The following is an 18,208-nucleotide window of genomic DNA, read 5'->3' on the forward strand; positions in this document are numbered from 1 at the left end:
TTCTTCTTCCCGAGGGCAATCTGCCTGCAGCCCTTCCGTTTGCCCCACTTTCTCCTGGGTGCTGCCAGGCAGGGAGGCACAGAGGACCATTCATGGGGCAGTGTGGTGGCAATGAAGGCGGCTGGCTGGCCAGGAAGGCTGACATGGATCTGTGCTTCCTTGTAGCCCAGGATGGAGCCTTCACTACCCCGGGAAAGAGAGGAGCCACACAAGTGTTCCACGTCCTGCCAAGCCATGCAGCTCAGGGGCCCTGTCCTCTCCCCTCTGTGCCACGTCACTTCCATTAGGGACTTCTGTTGTATCCCTGAGGTTGCGGGCACTGCTAAATATGTTTTCACATCGAAAATTTTTGTTCTGTGTAGCAAGAAATTATGGAAGCAAAGATTTGTTCCCTCTGATCCATAGATCCAGAAGAGTTTACCTGAAATTTTGCATCAGATGATGGTCCCGGGTTCCAAACTTGATCTGCTCTACAATCAGGCTCCATACGAAGTGAACATGCTTCCCCCCCTCCTCTTTTGAACACAGCAACCCAATAGGCATAAGGGTTCTTGGGCCATGGAAATGTGATGAAACCAGTGAAGAAAGACAGGAATTGTACAGCAGCAGGAGAGAGCACATACTTTCCACTTCAAGGACAGGTGGGTTTCATAGAATCATAGAGTTGGAAGGGGCCATACAGGCCATTTAGTCCAACCCCCTGCTCAACGTAGAATCAGCCCTAAGCATCCAAGAAAAGTGTGTATCCAACCTTTTCTTGAAGAATGCCAATGAGGGGGAGCTCACCACCTCCTTAGGCAGCCTATTCCTTTCCTTCCTCAAGGAGGGCAGTAAGGGTCACATGAAGTAGAAATACTTACAATTGCTTGTCCCTTCAGAGGACAGGCAGCGGTTTCCACACTGGCACAGAACTGAAAGGATATTCTCAAGGCAAAAAGTGTCCTGGTGAAGGTTAGTCTCCAACCTCATATCCCCGAAATTCCATTCACATTTAATTTCAAAAGGGTTCAAACATAGGAAGACACTGGAGTTAATGATAAAGCAGTAATTTACAATGAGGGTCGTCAATTCCCAGTCCACGGCCCGGTATCGGGCCGAGAAGGCCTCAGTACCGGGCCGGCGGTGGCGTGCCTGCCTCTCCACCCCCTGCAGGGAGAAGCTCGCGGCCTGGCTAGCTTCTCACTGCGAGGGGGGGGGGAGAGGCAGGCGCGGACACTGTCACGCCGGCAGACGCAAACGTGCATGCGAGGAGCTGCCGCTCATGTGCGTTTGCTCCCCCTGTTGGTGCAAACGCGCATGCGTGACAACTCTGTGCATGCATGTTAGCACCCCCCTGCTGGTGCAAATGTGCATGTGCAGCAACTGCGCATGTGCGTTTACACCAGGCCGCTGGCTCTCCCCCACTGTATCCTTATAAAGATGAGGGGCGGGGGGGGGGGGAGAAGAGTTCTCATTTCTGCTTTCACAATTGCTGTTTAGCTATGAGCCTCCAAAGTGCCAATTCCACAGAAATTTATTTAGCTGTCTGATACATCACTCATCTGGTTGAAAAGAAGAACATTTGGACAGGGATGCATCTTGCCACAGAAGCCCAAGCAGTGCACAGGATCAGACCCCAGAGGAGTCCATTCAGTAACCACATTGCCTCATTTCCATCATAAGCAAAACAGAGCCTAGAAACGGAGCCAGTACATGGCACTGCGGACACGGTTGTAGTCTGGAAGTGCTTCAATAGGACCTGAGGGAGAAAAGAGTTGCTCACTTGAAATGCAGGGCAAAAATTGAGACTATTTCAGCCTTATCAGAGGTCTTCTAAACAAGTCAGGCCTACTGAAGAAACTGATCGGACTATCAAATCAAATTCTCAATTTAATTCCCCAAAACCTCTCTCTTTTTTCTATGTTCCCTCGGCAGCCCAAACCCCGTAAGTTAAACTGGATCTATCGTGACCTTCCTTTGCAGCAGTCTCAGACAAGACAGTGCTTTTGGGGGGGAGGGGGCTGATGTGGCTGCCGTCTCTCTTTCATCTGGAAACTCCCCCAAAAGAGCTTGGCTTTCAAGGCTGAGATGGAATGCTAATAATTGCAGTTTACAGTTACTCTAACTAACAAAAGCAATCCTGGCAAGTTTTCCAAGGGAATCATTTCCTTGGCTGACAAAGTTCCAGGAATGTTGCTGTGAAAAGCCACCCCACCTTCCAGGGTTGAGTAATTCAGCATGACCCCAGAAGACCTGTTTCACCCTTCCAAAGAGCTTCTGCTTCACCCTCCCTCCCTCCTCCTCCTGCAGCCCACTGACCTCCCCCTGTAACGCTGCTCTTAGGGAACAGGGGACCCCACAGAAGGCCAGGATAGGCAAATTGAGGGTTTGCATCAGGAAGGGGAATGGGTGGAAATTACCCCTCCCCTTTCATTAGTGAAAAGGTTAGCCTGGATCCAACCCAGTGACTAATCTGGCAGAGCTAATTATAGCAGCCCAACAGCAAGTTTAAATAACAGACTCAAAGCTACCAGAGCCAACCAAAGAGGTCTCTCTGGAACCAGTTGCCACTTATGCCTCCCAAGTAGCAGACAATACACAAAAGTCTAGCCACTCACCGACTGCTGCAACAGCTGGGCATTTGTCATACAGGTATTTGCTGCAAACCTCCCTCAGAGTCCCGGCATCAACCTCCTAGAAGCAGTGACAGAGAAATTCAAAGAGTCACAGTTCAAACACTAAAGCTGAGGGTCTTCTTTGCCACTGAAGCAGACTGCCAAGACAAGTGTTTGTTACTGCACAGTTACTAGCAAATTTGACTTCACAAACCAATCATACATACAGAAATTCTGGCGTCCCATTCTGCCAGGGATATCGGACGTCCGTAGCACAATACGTGATTTGCAATGCTCTCACATAGGGGCGTGGTACCTGAAAAAGATAAACTCTGTCCATCAGCAGAATCCTTAGATGGCATGCAGCATTTTATGTGAGGTACAGAAGCAGCACTTACTGTCGGGCTCCGTAGACTGTCAGGCAATGTGGCCTTGTGTTCAACAAAGCTACAATAGAACACATTTTCTTTCTGGGATATAGATGAGAACAGCTTGTAGGTCCTTACCCTTCTCCTTTGTTGACATTCCAGGAGTGACTTGCCACCTCATTTAAATGGTAGGCATAGGCCACCGCGACAGTGCAACTTCATGCATCCGACAAAGTGGGTTCTTGGTTCACAAAAGCTTCTCTCACAATAAGTGTGTCAGTTCTTAAAGTGCCACAATGCTCTGAGTTATTACGCCTGAAGCAGTGCGAACACTTCCAAACTAGAACACAAATAGTTCAAACTGTTCAATTTTGGCGGTACTGCCTATTCACACTACTTGGGACATATCTCCTAATTGCTGCTTGTTCACAACCCATGACACTTACGGGGAGAAGGGCAGATTATGTGGGCAAGTGATAATGGTGCAGTTACTCATCCAACTAGCGTTTCATCCCACTTTAAATGAATGGCCAGGAATGTACACTTGTAGGCCACCAAGGAGAATATGAACCTTATCTCAGACAAGTAACCAATAATCACTTCTGAACTAAGGGGAAAGGACAAAGTCAAGAGATGCATAAGGATACCATGACCTAACAGCCCTGCCTGCTTAAAAATACAGTATTTCACCTGGAGTACTGAACTTTCATGCCCCTTTTCAGAATGGCACAGTAGGTACTAATACGCCAATTTCCTTCCTGCAGACAAGGAACTGATAGTAGACTATGGTTGTGCCACAAGCTTCAGCAGGCTTTAAGCACAAGGTGCTTGGGGTCTGAAACCAGGCTGGAGTCAGAAATGAGGAGAAATACTGCACAAGCCCGCTTGCAATGCACTGTGAAATCTGCCTAGGGGATGTAGGTTTGATAGAATTAAGGAGCTGCTTAGCTGCGGACATACCATCCAGAAGAGACACCATGGTGTTTCGAACGATGTTTTTGGCTCTCTTCACCTCACTATCCGTCACACTGGTACACAGGTTCATCCTATTGCAGGGAGGGGTGGGGGAGGAAAGAGGGGAGGAGAAGAGGCAGAACACTTTCACTTGGAACACAGACTTAACAGGAAATCTTGACGAACGCTGCTAATCAGCTGGCTTTTTCTGAAAGTTATGGCCTTTGAAGAATCCAGGTCCAACCACCATGTAACTGTATGAAGGCAGAAGCAAAAAGTTTGAAATACAGCACAAACATAGGTAGGAAGCGAAATAGCTAATATTCCAAGGAGTATTTCCAAATGCCACTTTCCCCAGGAGTCCTCTCAGCCTCGTAGGTATAGTGACCCACTGGAGGATAAGTGCAATTTGGAGGATCTACCAGAGGATACATGCAATTTATAAAATTTTGTATCAAAATTTTGCTACATTGTGAATTGTAAACAGAAGTCACTTCTGAATAACATGAACAGCCAATGTGTACTACCTAATGATGGTATTTTTTATGATTTAGGTTTTATTTATTTTATACTTATGTCACACTGGATCTTTTGTTCTTACAATTATGAGGTAGTTCTCATGCATATGATGTTGCGCAAAATATTTACTTAGAAGAGAGGTATTATTCCAGAATTTTAATTCACCAATTTTCTCTTTCTTCCTTACGTTATGCTGGAATCTTACTGGCCATTTCTATGGTCACAGTGATGAATTACAGAGCTGGCTGCTGTCTTCGGGGAAGCCGGATTCAAATGGCTTAATACTCAAATCCTATTATCTGATACCATGACCCTCTCCAAGAGAAGTCATCAAAAGAGTGTTTTTAGTTTTCCTTAAAATCTTGGATACAACCATGATAAAATAATGACATCTGTCTTCAACATGTGACTGTAAGCACAGGAGAGAGCTTTATGTGGTAATATGACCTTTCAATGCTAGAGTATGCTCCTAGTGGAATTTCACAATAACACAGAGAATAACTCAGATGGGTAACTGCATTGGTCTGAAACAGCAGGAAAATATCTAAGTCCAGCACACAACAAAATGTAATTCTGGGCATAAGCTTTTGTGTGCATGCACCATTTGTCAGACTGACCAAAGTGTCAGCAAGATCAATCTGCAAGATCCAGGAAAGCTTCTATGAAAAATTAGCAGGCATTTCGCTTCCTATGACACCAGGTAATATCCAGTAAAACTGAAGAGGTGTCACAGATGGACTGCAATGCATGGGCTTGGTTTACGGGAACTCTCTCTTTTACTCTCACAAGCACACACACAGAATACCATTTCCTGCATTGCTTAATCATGGCTAATATTTTATGCTTTGTTTCAGACTGCTGCAACCCTAGTCCTATTCCGAGGTTTATCAGATTCTCATGCTACTGACTGCACTGACTTACACTCTGTAATCTTCCTTGAGTCTCAGTGAGAAAAGTGGACCACAGTAAAGAAAGGAAGATGAAATAAACTGGCCATGAAGGCACACTCACCATTCAGCCTGGGCAACATGCAGTGTGTCTTCAATAGACATTTTATCAGTAATGAAATGGAAACCCAAGAGACCCGTGTCAGAATAGCAGGTGTGGAAGGGCTGGAAACTCTGGCATATCTTGTGGGTCACAGCAGCTACCGCCATCCTGGTAGACTGATTCTAGAAAGGAATAATTACATTTCTTAAGATTTCCAGGCTCCCCCTGAGAGCCAAGCTTCAGTTTACCGTGCTGCTGAGGAAGATTTCTGATGATGTCACATACGGCACACAGTGCCTGTGGATGGAACCTACTGCAGTCCTTCTGGGTCAAAGTCTGCTCCCTGACCATATAGGTATAAGTGAAAAGGCAGTCCTGTCAACTGAAGGGAAGACCTAAAAAATTACTGAACAGGTCACACTTAGGATTCAGCTACCATATTCCAAAGTGTTTGTTAAACAAAATCCTATTCTCAAATTTTGGGCATCTACAAAAGATAGGTTAAACACAGAAGGCTGCTGCCTTATGCGGCGTGAGACTCACATTTGTCTATATACACCATTACTATCTACCCTGACTAGTCGTCACTCTCTAACATACTAGGACAAAAGACAAAGTTATCCCAGCTCTACCATCCTAGATGCCAATGGCTCTACCAGAATAGCTACAACTTTATTTGCCCAAGGCACCTAGGAGCACCGCCTCAGGATTACAGGCAATTTGTAGTTCTGTTCTTCCTACTCCTCTAACTCTGTTGTTCTTTTTACTTTCCAAGTGTTTGAAGAAAGTACAGACTAACGTGCATCTGTTCTCATATGTCTCACCTGCCCAAAAGAGTGCTGACAGATTCAGACCGTCCTGCAACTTGCAGCGTGGGTTCACATTTGATAAACTGACTTATAGGACTGGAGGAGGGTCAATGCGGCAACCTTTGTGTTAGGTTCATCTGTAGTAAACTTAAAGATAAGCAGCTTTGCTTTTACCAACCAAAGCCTCTTCAATAGACCTGCCTACCTACTTCAATACAAAAGGCAAATCGTTACTTTTTAGCCATGAGTTAAATGAAATCTATAAGGGAAGCTTCACAATATTTAAGACAACATCTCCAGTCCGTAATGGTGACCACAACTCAAATGTAAGGACATATTCTAGCACTTCATTGTCTTACCTTACCACCACCAAAGGTGAGATCATAGCGTCCGATGATTGCATTCGCTAAGGAAAGGGCAACGTTATCTGGGTGGCCCCATTCTGGCCCTTCTACTGCAACGGCAACATGAGCCAGAGGTAAAGCATCATCTCTGACTCGGATCTGAAAAGCGTTAGAAAGAAGGAATTCCAAGGACAATCCAACCTCTTCTGCAGAAACAAGATCTTCCCTTTTGCCTATGAACCAGAGGGTCACAGGGGGAATAGCCCAGAAGATAGCACAGTGAGTTCATGCAAGAGAAGGGAGCAGAGCGAGCAAGAGCAGAAAGAACAGGAAGGAGCAGAAAGCCAGAGCAGAAAACAGGATCCCTCGGTCTGCTCCCAGTCCCAGAGCTTAAACCCAGCTTAAATGAGAACTGACACCAAATGCCATTTTAAGCTGTGTCTACCTTGTCACTACATCTGTCATTCTGTGCTCATCTATTCCCTGGCTTCAGCATGCGTTCAGTTCGCAGCAGCTCCTTGCTGTGCAACATGCCCAAACCCAACGGTCAGAAAGGGGAATTCAAGGCTGGTATGGCATGTGCTATACACTGACTAAGCAAAAGATACACTGAATTCTGACACTCACACGCTACCTGCCAAGGATGCCTTGTAAGCAGTAAAACTCTACCTCACTCCCAGTGAAGCGGCAGCGTGGAAGAATAGGTATCATATCATCCTTGTACTGATAGGGAACTTTGCCAAAGTGCTGCTCGGCAAGGTCTACTAGTTCTTTGTGACTAACACCTGGCAAAAAAAAAGGAAAAAAGAAAAAAGAAACTCATCAGTACAGTGATTTTCATTTCCAAGAGGTGGCAGTAAATTAAAACATACATTTCTTTTAATTTTCCAGTAGCTCTGTTAAAATATTATTCTCCAATGAGAGCAGTTTGGCACATTGCATGTCCTTTCAAGAAGGTTCATAGCCTCCCACCACCCAAACAGAGCTACCAATGGAACTGTATTCACCAAGACTAGGCAGTCCCTGTGATGCCGCTGCCAATCTATTCTTCCTGCTGTATGGTACGGCAACAACAGTGAGCCAGCTTGCTGGGAGGACAGTCTAAAAATCTAATAAACACAAATAGAAAGAGGCCTAACCTGGCCGCTCACTTCTACTCACTCGCACTTTTTTTTACAAAACTAATAGAAAAAACATTTATTTTATTTTCATTTTATTATTGCAGTCATTCACCACCACTCCTGGCCAGCCAGCTCCTTCCCCTTTTTAAAATATGTCTCCGCCTCCTTCAGCAGACTGATCTTGCTTCAAAAAGTCTCACCAACTGCCCAATGCTGGCCTCTGCTAGCCCATGGAGATGCAACTGCCCAACAAGGTGCATAAAAGGAAAATGAAGAGGATTTGAAGGAAGAGGAGTTTCCTGTGAGTTATATCATGCCATTAAAATGTCACTGACCTCCAGCAGCTGCCAGGACCATGCGAGGAGCTTTGAAGTGAGTCTCAATGTACTCTACTAAATTTGCACGAGATAAAGTCCTAAGGAAAACACACAGACAATCAGTATAGAATACAATTTGGATGAGGCCTACTGTATGGAATGATGATCAGTCGGAGGACACTGGGAAAAGAAACTGTACTTCACTCAAGCATCTGTATGCATTTTGCATGCAACTCTGCCAGGGGACTGACCTGGAAATTAGGTTCATGTCAATTTTGTATGGTTTATGACTTTGAAATGTATATAGCTGTGTTATTTATATATTTAGCCCTGTTTTGTTTAAAAGATCCTCAACCATTTCACCTTTGGATAAGACAAAGTATTTGTATGGTTCCTGCAAAACAGTTTTTATCAAAAGCTCAGGTTGTATTTTTATAGAAATTGTCTGCTATTGTTTTTTTTCATTTTCGGTAATACTTATGCTTGATTTTGAAATTTTTGATGTTCCAGATCCCATGATGAAGCAGTATGCGTAACACAGAGGGATCCAGGAGTGAAATAAATATTCTTTTCCCTCTGCACCTCCTATGCTTCTTCTTTTCCTTGGCTTACCCAAGCATCACGTGATCCCCATTTCAAAACTAACCAAAACCCACCTTAGCCATAATTAGCAAATGTGTTGCACTTGAATCCAAGAGACATTGATTCAAATCATCTGCCTGGGAGAGCTGCAACTACCTGTCAGTCCCACAGCTCCTACTAAGGTCCCATTTCTCAGCCATACAGATCTCCAACACTATCAGGGTGATTGTAGTATGGAGTTGCTATCCAGTTCCGCTCCCTCCCCCAAATTAAAAAAAAAAGAAATTACACCCAGGATGAAGATTGCTATAAAGAAACAGCTTTATAGGAGGTATGACTTACATCTTAGTCTTCATTTAATTTGCTAGTCACTAGAGCTCTGTAGGGCATAACCTGACAGGGCAAAGATAGTGTGCTTCACCTTTGATATGGGAGGCTTACTTGGCATTATTTGATGTTCCTTCCACAGTCTGACCCAAGGCTGTGCCTTGGTAAGCTGTGGTATGCAGGTAATCAAAGACAACACTGGAGAGGTTGCCATCAATTTCTTTCATCTCCTGAAGAATGACATTCCGCTCCTTCTCAATCTGAGAATCCTCCAGGCTGCAGTTCAGTACTGCATCAGCCAGGATCTCGACAGCTGAAAGACACATCAAAGTATTCTCTTGATGTTAAACAGCAGGGGTGGGGAGACTTTAGGTTTTTTAGGCAAGAAAAGCCTAACCTACGCAGGTTGCAGCAAAAAGTTTTTTTCTGATGCCGAAGTGATAATGCAGCCAATTCCAGTCTTGCCTCCACACAGCAGTGAAGGGAACTGCTATCATCTCCACTGAGTCAACTTTTTCGTCATGTATTACTTTTCTGTTTGTTTTTGTTCCATGACTGGAGCACTGTGGTCAAACCACTCCTTCTCCTCCTCCTATCCTGAAGATGCTTTCTTTCTTTCGTGGCACTACAATATCACTATGTCAATGGAGCGTTGTAGTAACAAGCTTAGGAGGTTCTCTGAATTCCCAGATCTCATTATATAAAAAAGGAAGCCTCTAGAGTGTTCCCTCTCAGAGATATAAAGAAAAAAGGTATATGTCTGTGAGGGGAAAGCTAGAGAGTTACTTAAAAAAAAGAAAGCTGAGAATTCAGAGAACCTGCTATGCCTATTGCTACCACACTGCAGTGATATTGACATTTTAATGCAATTTTTTTTAAAAGAGGGGGGATTGTTGTGAAGCCATCAATGACAACAGCACCCTCCCTTGAAAATACTCATTACTAAAGGAATGTTTGAAGAAAATAAACTGATCCCACAACTGTGCAAATGCAGAGGGAGGGCAGACATACCAGAAGAACCATGCCCAAATAACTCTGATGCCTGTGGAATCTCCAAGAAAATCAGGAGTCAGCTGAGCATACAGAAAAGCCTATAGGGATTATAGGAAGCTTTTTTGATCTTCTAAAAGCAACTGTTTCTTGCCACTAATGCAATAACTTACTTTCTAACACTTGACAGTAGTCTTTGATAACGTAGGGTAGATGTGTCCAATAACATATAAAGCAGAAAATTGCTTCCTACTGGCTAATAGGAAGCCAGTAGCATATGAGGCAGCTTGCTGGGAAGGCAGTATAAAAATCAAATTAAAAAAGAGTAATTAAAATTGAACCTTCTGGAAACACCCTAAAGATTAAAGTTTTACCCTACAATAACAAGTTACAGATTTTATGCAAAGAAAACGTTTATTTCTCTCAATTCACATATGCCAAGGAAGAGCTCAATGACACTACCTTTGGGCAAATCTTTGGACAAAGCTTTCATAAAGAACGCCGTCTTCTCACGAGAGGTATAGCTGTTGAGGTGTGCACCCATGCTCTCCACTTCTTTTTCAAAGGCTGCGCCAGGACGTTTCTTTGTGCCCTAAAAAGATGCCAAAATGCAAACAGGCAAGTAAATAGGTTAATAGTGCTTGCCTGTGGATCACTGAAAGGTAGGTGTGTGCGGGTGTGTCCCAGTGTCCTCCTTTGACCACTGGGCAGGATATAAACTTCAAGAAATAGTCCAGATGTTTAGCTACCCTGTTTCCACAAAATACTGTGACATTCTGTATGTAATTTTGGAATCCATTACACATTTAAAAAATTACTCCAGTTTGAAGACATTGTCTGATGTGGCCATACAGAACTATTTATATGGTTTTGTTAAAAACAAAAACCAAAGCCTCCAACCTCATGCTCTCCGTTCCGCCAATGGTTCAAACAGCCTGAAAACCCCTGCTGAGGGTCTTTTGAGAAGCTTATCTTCAAACAAAGATGTCATATTATTTTTGTTCTTATCTCATATATATACAAAGATGTTAACAAACAACTTCTATTCCTCTGAATTTCACAGCTTTTTGACCTCATCCTGGTGGCAAACTTCTCCCTGTTAACTAAACTCCACGTATCTGACAAAATAAATGCTAGTCCATGGAAAAATCTTATAATACATTTTCAGTCTTTAAGATGGTGGTTTTGCTTGTTAAGAAGATACATAGCCCTAAACCAGGGGTAGTCAAACTGTGGTTCTCCAGATGTCCATGGACTACAATTCGCATGAGCTCCTGCCATGGACATCTGGAGAGCCACAGTTTGGCCATCCCTGCCCTAAACAGAATTAAATGAGGTGTGTAATTTTCACCAGCAGCTTTTCATCTCAAATGGTGTTCACTTCTAAATTTATTGGACTTTTTTGGGACTGCTATGCAAGGTGACCCCACACTACTTTCCTTCTCTGTAACATAACATGAAGGAATCTCACTTCAGCTAATACTGTGCATGTTTATTCCATAGCCATTGGGAACAGTATGAAGATGTTAATTAAAAATCTGCCCCTCTTCCTTTCTGGTCCTACAAGCTACCTACAAGAAAGGGGCAATCGGCCTCTAGGTCCCAATGCACTGTTTGAGAACTGCTACTCTGAACAATGGGTTGGATCCAGCAATCCATGGACACAAGGACTTCAGGACTTTCTAATACCCCCCCCCCCTCCTAGGAGTCTTTTCCAGCCCTGGGAAAGTTTACTCCCAGAGTTATAGAACCTCCACGAGGCAATAGCTGTGAGAGTTGGGACTGCTGGGGTAGGAGGAATATAGAAAAAAACCTATGACTGTCTACATGTTATGTGAATGGATTGCTGGATTCAGCCCCAAATTTCCAAATCTTACGTGCAAAGATGGCTAAAATTTAGGTGGAAGCAGTTCCTAAAGACCTCACTTACATTTAAGCACTTAGGAGAATAGCAGAAAAGAAGAACTTGGTTAAAGGAGAAAAAAAAACAATGCCATGAATGAAACTCTTAAAAATCAAGGGGGTATAGCCTGGAATATATACACTTGTAGGCTCACATTAATGAATAGTGATTTTTTCAACATTTGAAGGTCTTTTCAGGATTCAAAATGTTGGATAGACAACATATAATCAGCTGTTAGATCAATCATTACAGAAACAAGACCACTTGTCATCTCACCTTGAATACCAGATGTTCCACAAAATTGCTAACTCCGTTGTTCTTTTCATTTTCATAACGGCTTCCGACATCAAGCCACACACCTACCTGACGTAAATGAAGACCGATTAAGCACATTAAACAGACCCTGGTTTAGAGAAAACTGAATGCCATTAAGATAGTGCACTTACATAGTGCATCTACTACATAAAGAATTATGATTATCACTCTAGGTACCTATTTCACCAAGTGTTGTGTCATATATGAAGGCACTTTTTATAATTTGGCCAAAGACGTGCAAACTTTTCAGCTGATGAAAAAGTGAGCAGGGGTGCCCTTTGACTATCAAAAAATGCTGTGCTGGAGTTCATGATATCTGTACACACAAAAGGGCTGTGTTCAGGAGGAGAACTGAGAAGGACTGGGGGGGGGGGGCAAGCTGGCTGGATCCAACTCCACTGCAGTAACTGACAAAGCTGTCTGTTTACTCCCACTTACCTCAGGCACATTTAGCAACAGCCCACACTTAAGCTTACTCAGTAGCTGTCCCAGACCTCTGGAACAGTGTCTTAGTAGAGTTATTCCAGAGCTCTTGGAGCAGCTTGAGAAAAGGGGAGTGTGACAGCCTATGTTGCAAAAGCTCACAAGTGAAGAATTTATGAAAGGTTACAGCCCCACGGAGCCAGAGAGCCTTGAGTGACAAGGCTGCTCAAAGGGACTTGATTGGCTAGTTTCAGTTGAGCAGAAAGACTTGGAAACTGACTGCTGAAGAGAGCTCAGCTCTGAGAACTGAAGCCAGCTTGGCGTAGTGGTTAAGAGTGATAGCTTCTAATCTGAATAGCTAGGTTTCATTCCCCGATCCTCCACATGCAGCCAGCTGGTGACCTTGGCCACGTCATAGTCCTTTTAGAGATATTTTCACAGAGCAGCCCCATCAGAACTCTCTCAGCTCAAAAGGGTGTCTGTTGTGGGGAGAAAGCAATTTTAACCTGCTCTGAGACTCCTTCTGGTAGAGAAAAGCAAAGTATAAAAAGACATTCTTCTTCCCTCACGGAACAAGAAAAATTTCTGACTGAGAACTGGGAAGGTTGACAAAGAGTGGGAGGATTGGTGAAGACTTCCATTTGGGCCAGAAAATGAGAGATCTCTTAGTTAGAGAAGTAATTCCCTGCTCAGTTAGAAAGGAAGATAGCTCAAAGACTGGTGTATTTAGAGATGAAATTTGGGTGCCTGGTGGTGTATCCCTGCATTCTGAAAGTCAGTTAAACTCAAGAAAGTGAACAGGAGCGTTTAGGAAACACTGAAACTAAGCCTCTCATCTCATAAGATTCAAAGACTTTGTGAAAAGCATTAAACTCTCACTTGCTGGAAACATATGAGCTGGTTGTGATTATAAGTCATTTCAGCATTATATTTGATTTCACCTTAGCCATTTTATCCCTGATTTCACCTGACATTTCCCTTAAATTACAGTGCAGTTAAAACTACAATGTTCCAGTGTTGAATGCTAAATAGCATACTGTTCTGTTTTGGGTACAAGTTCCTATTGTTAAAATTGTTATATATTCAAATTAGGATGCTCATTATATTATACTTTATTATGGAAGTTTCAGTGTAAACTGCCCTGAGCCTCAAGGGTATATAAATATAATAATAATAATAAAAAAACTTGTTTATCTTTACACTTTTAAAAGCCTATCATGTGCCATTTTAGAAGTTTAAATTAAGAGAGTGATCTTGTCTCTTGCCTCAAGTTCCAGCAGGAGAAATAATGCAAGGCAGAAATGACTTAAAACTCAAACATGACATCAGTGCATCAGCTAATGCTTTGGAAATTCTACAGTAATAGCACATCACATCTTCCTCTTGTCCTAACCCCAAAGCTCCTAGGGGTACCACGTGATGAACTGGCATCAGAAGGCTCAAGGCTGCCTAGTAAACATGGCAGTGGGGATTCAAACCTGAGTCCCCTAGATCCGACACCAAACAAAAGGACACCATATTTGCTTAAACAAAACAGACACCCACAAGAAATGCTGAATTGTTGAGGTGTACAGTTCCAAAAATGCCTTCTCTGATCCAACAAGTAATCAGTTACCAAAAGCAACCATTTAGGGTTGGTTAAGTTGCTTATGTGTCTTGGTTTCAATGTTCCAGCATTTCAGCCTGTTTACAAATTGCTACGTTCTGTCAGGAAATGTAGGAATATGGCAAGTTAAACTTACTGTACAAGTAGGCTGGTCTGACTGTTCAGAAGCTACTCGAAGGCCATTGTCTAGAGTGGTGATCTCTGTCTCAGGGAGGCTATGCAACACCTGGGCATAGGATGCAGTGCTTCCTCTTCTTGTCAAACTCCACAAGGCTGGCTAAAGAGATGTTTACTAGTAAGCCACAGTTCATAGAACAATGTGAAATTAACAATACACACAGAAAAATTCAGATAATATAGATGTATGATAAAGCTTTAACTTATGTAATAATGTAAGAAAATAAGAAGGGTCCATCATGCCAATGGTCCATCTAGTTCAACATCCTGTCTTACATAGTGGCTAACCAGTTCCTCTGGAGGGCCTTCCCCTGATGTTGCCTCCTGGCACTGGGATTCATAGGCTGTCTGCCTATGAACAAGGAGATTTCCCTCAGTCACCATAGCAAGTAGCCACTCTTAGAACTCCATGAATCTATTTAACTCCATTAATCTATTTAATCCCATTTTTAAAACTTTCTATTCCTGTGTCCATCACTACATCATCTGGCAGCAAATTCCACATTTGAATCACATTAAAATAGTATTTCCTTTTGTCCATCCTGAATCTACTGCCCATCAGCTTCAATGGATGCTCTTAAGTTCTAGAAGTCTGGAAAAGGGAGAACACTTTCTTTGTCAACTCTCTCCACCACATACGTAATGTTATCAACCTCTATAAATCCCCCTAATCATCTTGGTTGCCCTCCTCTGCATGGAACACTACTTGGTAGACTAAATACCATTCAGACATCATGTATACATTCAATTATAAATTGGATTATAAATCCAATTGCAAAGAAATAAATAAAATATTTATGAAGCAGTCTCCAAAATAAGAAAAAAAAAAAACCATTTGAGCGCTCCTGATTGGCCATGCATATATATTTTACACATCCAGCTGTCAAACACAACACAGAGCTCCAAAACACAACAACCTGTAGACTGCTCCAGGGAAATATTGGGACACTCACAACACAGAGAATAAAAGTTTACTCATGTAACTTCATACACACTAAATTGAAGAACTGTCTTTGAAGCTAAAGAGGAGCAGTTTTAGAAGTACGAATGATAAAAGATCCATTTTTTTTGCTAATACAAGCAATATTCTAGATTTTTATTTAAGTTCTGTAGGTTTCAGTAAAATTTCAGACTTCTGTTTCCAAGCTGCCATCTCCCAAAATTACACTTAAAAATAACTGAGTGCAGCCAAACACCAAATCTATCCTTTACAGACTCTTCAGATTTTATCATACTCAATTCCTGTACCTACCTCCCATGAAGCACCTTACGAAAAGCACTAAAAATCCATCTACAGAATGCTGGAAGTAGACTATAACAAGACTTAGGCAAAGATGGCTTGAATTTGATTAAACAAAAAAAGGAGTTATAACAGTGCTTCACCACAGAGCCTCACATCCAGACGTTTCTGCAGAGCCTAGTATTTTACTATACCTCAATCATTTCTGGGACCAAAGTTTCTGCATTTCTTCAGGTAGGTTACCCATACTCTTAACAATAAAACAGGCAAAATTAAATGTATGTTGCTGTCTCCATTGCAGCATCTCCATTCAAGAAAAGCTGCATCTGTTTAATTTCTACCTATAACACACTAGTAACAACCAAAGAAACCCAATTAGGAAGAGATGGTAGCTCTGTATTAGAGCAGAGCACACATTTTTCAGTGTACAAGGAACACTGGGAACGAGTCATGTGATGCCTTCACCACATACTTAAATTCAGTTCATGCATCTGTTTTGTTTCATTGTTCTGCAAAGCTGCATGAAATGTGCACAAGGCCCCAATTTATTCTGCAGCACTCACCATAGGAAAGGATTATAAGGTGTCATTTCCTTTTGCCCACCTTAGCATAGTACCATAATAAGGCTTAGCTGCGACACAGAAACGATTGGGGGGGGCACAGTCCCAGAATACTACCAAGGAAAATGCACAAACTACTTAAATTTCACACAAAAATAAGGCTGCTAGCGATCAGCCTTGCAGTGGGAGCCCTGGCCTAGAATTGTCCGCGAAAACGCTGCAGGAGGGGCCTCCGCGCGCTCTTGAAGGAGAGGGACGATGGTCCAGGTCGGGCCTCCCCCCAGAGCGGTGCTCAGTCTGGGGCGGGGGAAAGGCGGCTGCGGCCCCCTTGACCTTCAGGGGCACTGAGGGCGGCTAGGCGGGGCTCCTCCTCAGGCTCTCCTGCTGCTCTCGCGCTGCCCTCTTCCGTGCGCAGGAACCCGGCCGAGCAACCACTCACCGAGGACGGGGCGCGCCTCAGAAGAGCCCGACTAGCAACGCTCCCCGCCGCCCGGCATACAGAGGACGCCGCCATCTTGCCCCTCAACAGCTGGACCGGCGGGCAAAGAAGAACAGCGCATGCGCCCAAGGAAGTCCGCCTCCCCGTTGACGGAAACCACGCATGCGCAAGTGAAAGGGTGCCGTGAGGGGAGATGTTTCACTCCATCCGTGTGACGTAGCCGGATCGACGTTTTCCATAGAGATGAATGACAGAGCGGTCGCCGTGCTTTTCTCTCCAGAGCCTTGGACAAGCAGAGGTCTTTCCGCCGGAGGTGGCAGAGGGCAGAGAGGGAAGCGAGGAATGCAGAGCTCTGGAAGGATGTTAAACTCGGCTGTCGCCTTGAGCCGCTCAGTCTTCAAAATGCCTCCATGGCTTTTATTGTTTCCCGGAGTACAGAAAAGGCTGAGAATGACACTGTCCTGAACTTCCAAGACAAACGCTTTGAATTGGAAGCCAGACTGGGAAACCGGTTCAGTTGCAGATTCAAGTGGGTAGAAGGAGCACAGCAAAAACGCCTTGAATAAATCTTTGTTGGTTTTAACTCAGTTTTTACTGTTCAGTTGCAGGCTGTGAATGACAATGGGAGCTGTGATACCATGCGACCATGGGCTTTCTCCTACCTTTAAGATGATAGGCATACCAAAAAAGTATTCTTGCCCTCTACATTCATCCCCATTTTGTCTCTGCAGTCAACATGGAACCCACTCCTGAAAATCTGTTGACTAGGTGCAAAATGGGGAGGAGCATTTGCTACTACTACTACTACTATTATTATTATTATTCAATTTATTTCCCGCCACTCCCTTTCGACTCGTGGCAGGTTACAGTAGTGACCTTTATAGTCCCCCAGGGAAAATTCTTTACCTGAAACAGCTTGCGTTGTAAAATATTTGGGCAAGGCCTGTGTGGGTGGGGAGTGTCTGGACTTCATTTCCGGACAGCAGGCCCATCAGGACGTTTGCAGCATATCCCGATTGACCCAACCCCACCTGGCCCTTTACAGCCCCATCAAGTCTCAGCCGAGCCATAGCGGGTGGTAATGGGAGGGCTGGCGGCGGTGGGGGGGGGGTTACAGTTCCCACTGACACTGCACAGCCTCACCGAGGCTCAGCCGAGCCACGGTGGGGCTTTGTGGGGCTGGGGGGGAGATTCCGCCGCCACTCCGCCCAGCCCTGTACAGCCCCAAGGCTCGCCCGAGTTACGGCAGGGCTTTGCTGGGCCATGGGGGCTGGTGGCAGGAAGGCTGGGGGGGGGAGGAGGAAATTCCCCCCACCACCCTGTTTGGTCCTGAAAAGCTCTGCCGCAGCTTGGCTGAGCCATGGCAGGACCACGGGGGGGACTTCCCACCCGTACCCTCCCCTCCCTACTCGCTAGCATCCATTGCATTGAGCCATGCAACAGGCTTTAAGACTAGGTCATATATATTTCCGCTTCATATATGCAGATCCTTTAGTGTTTCACAGATAAAAAGTGGGATACACATCTCCTTCCTCCAGGGTCGTGGACAGAGGGTAGCGATAGGAGAGAGAGAGTATCTAGCCGTCACCAGCTCACATGTGGAATCCCACAAGGAGCAGTCCTCTCTCCT

General features: G+C 44.1%; 1 protein-coding gene across 1 annotated transcript; it reads right to left on the reverse strand.

The window, feature by feature from the left end:
• Positions 1-1,495: 1,495 nt before the first annotated feature.
• Positions 1,496-16,768, reverse strand: UQCRC1 (ubiquinol-cytochrome c reductase core protein 1). The gene is made up of 13 exons (XM_077325429.1): positions 16,579-16,768; positions 14,299-14,439; positions 12,095-12,181; positions 10,378-10,507; positions 9,040-9,238; positions 8,035-8,114; positions 7,248-7,363; positions 6,594-6,737; positions 5,447-5,607; positions 3,923-4,008; positions 2,822-2,910; positions 2,598-2,673; positions 1,496-1,738 (listed from the first exon to the last, which is right to left on the reverse strand). The coding sequence occupies exons 1-13, from the start codon at positions 16,651-16,653 to the stop codon at positions 1,674-1,676; spliced, it is 1,449 nt and encodes a 482-aa protein (XP_077181544.1). The 5' UTR covers positions 16,654-16,768; the 3' UTR covers positions 1,496-1,673.
• Positions 16,769-18,208: the final 1,440 nt, after the last annotated feature.

This window comes from Paroedura picta, chromosome 3 (genome assembly GCF_049243985.1).
Source record: "Paroedura picta isolate Pp20150507F chromosome 3, Ppicta_v3.0, whole genome shotgun sequence".
In the NCBI taxonomy this organism is placed as follows: Eukaryota; Metazoa; Chordata; class Lepidosauria; order Squamata; family Gekkonidae; genus Paroedura; species Paroedura picta.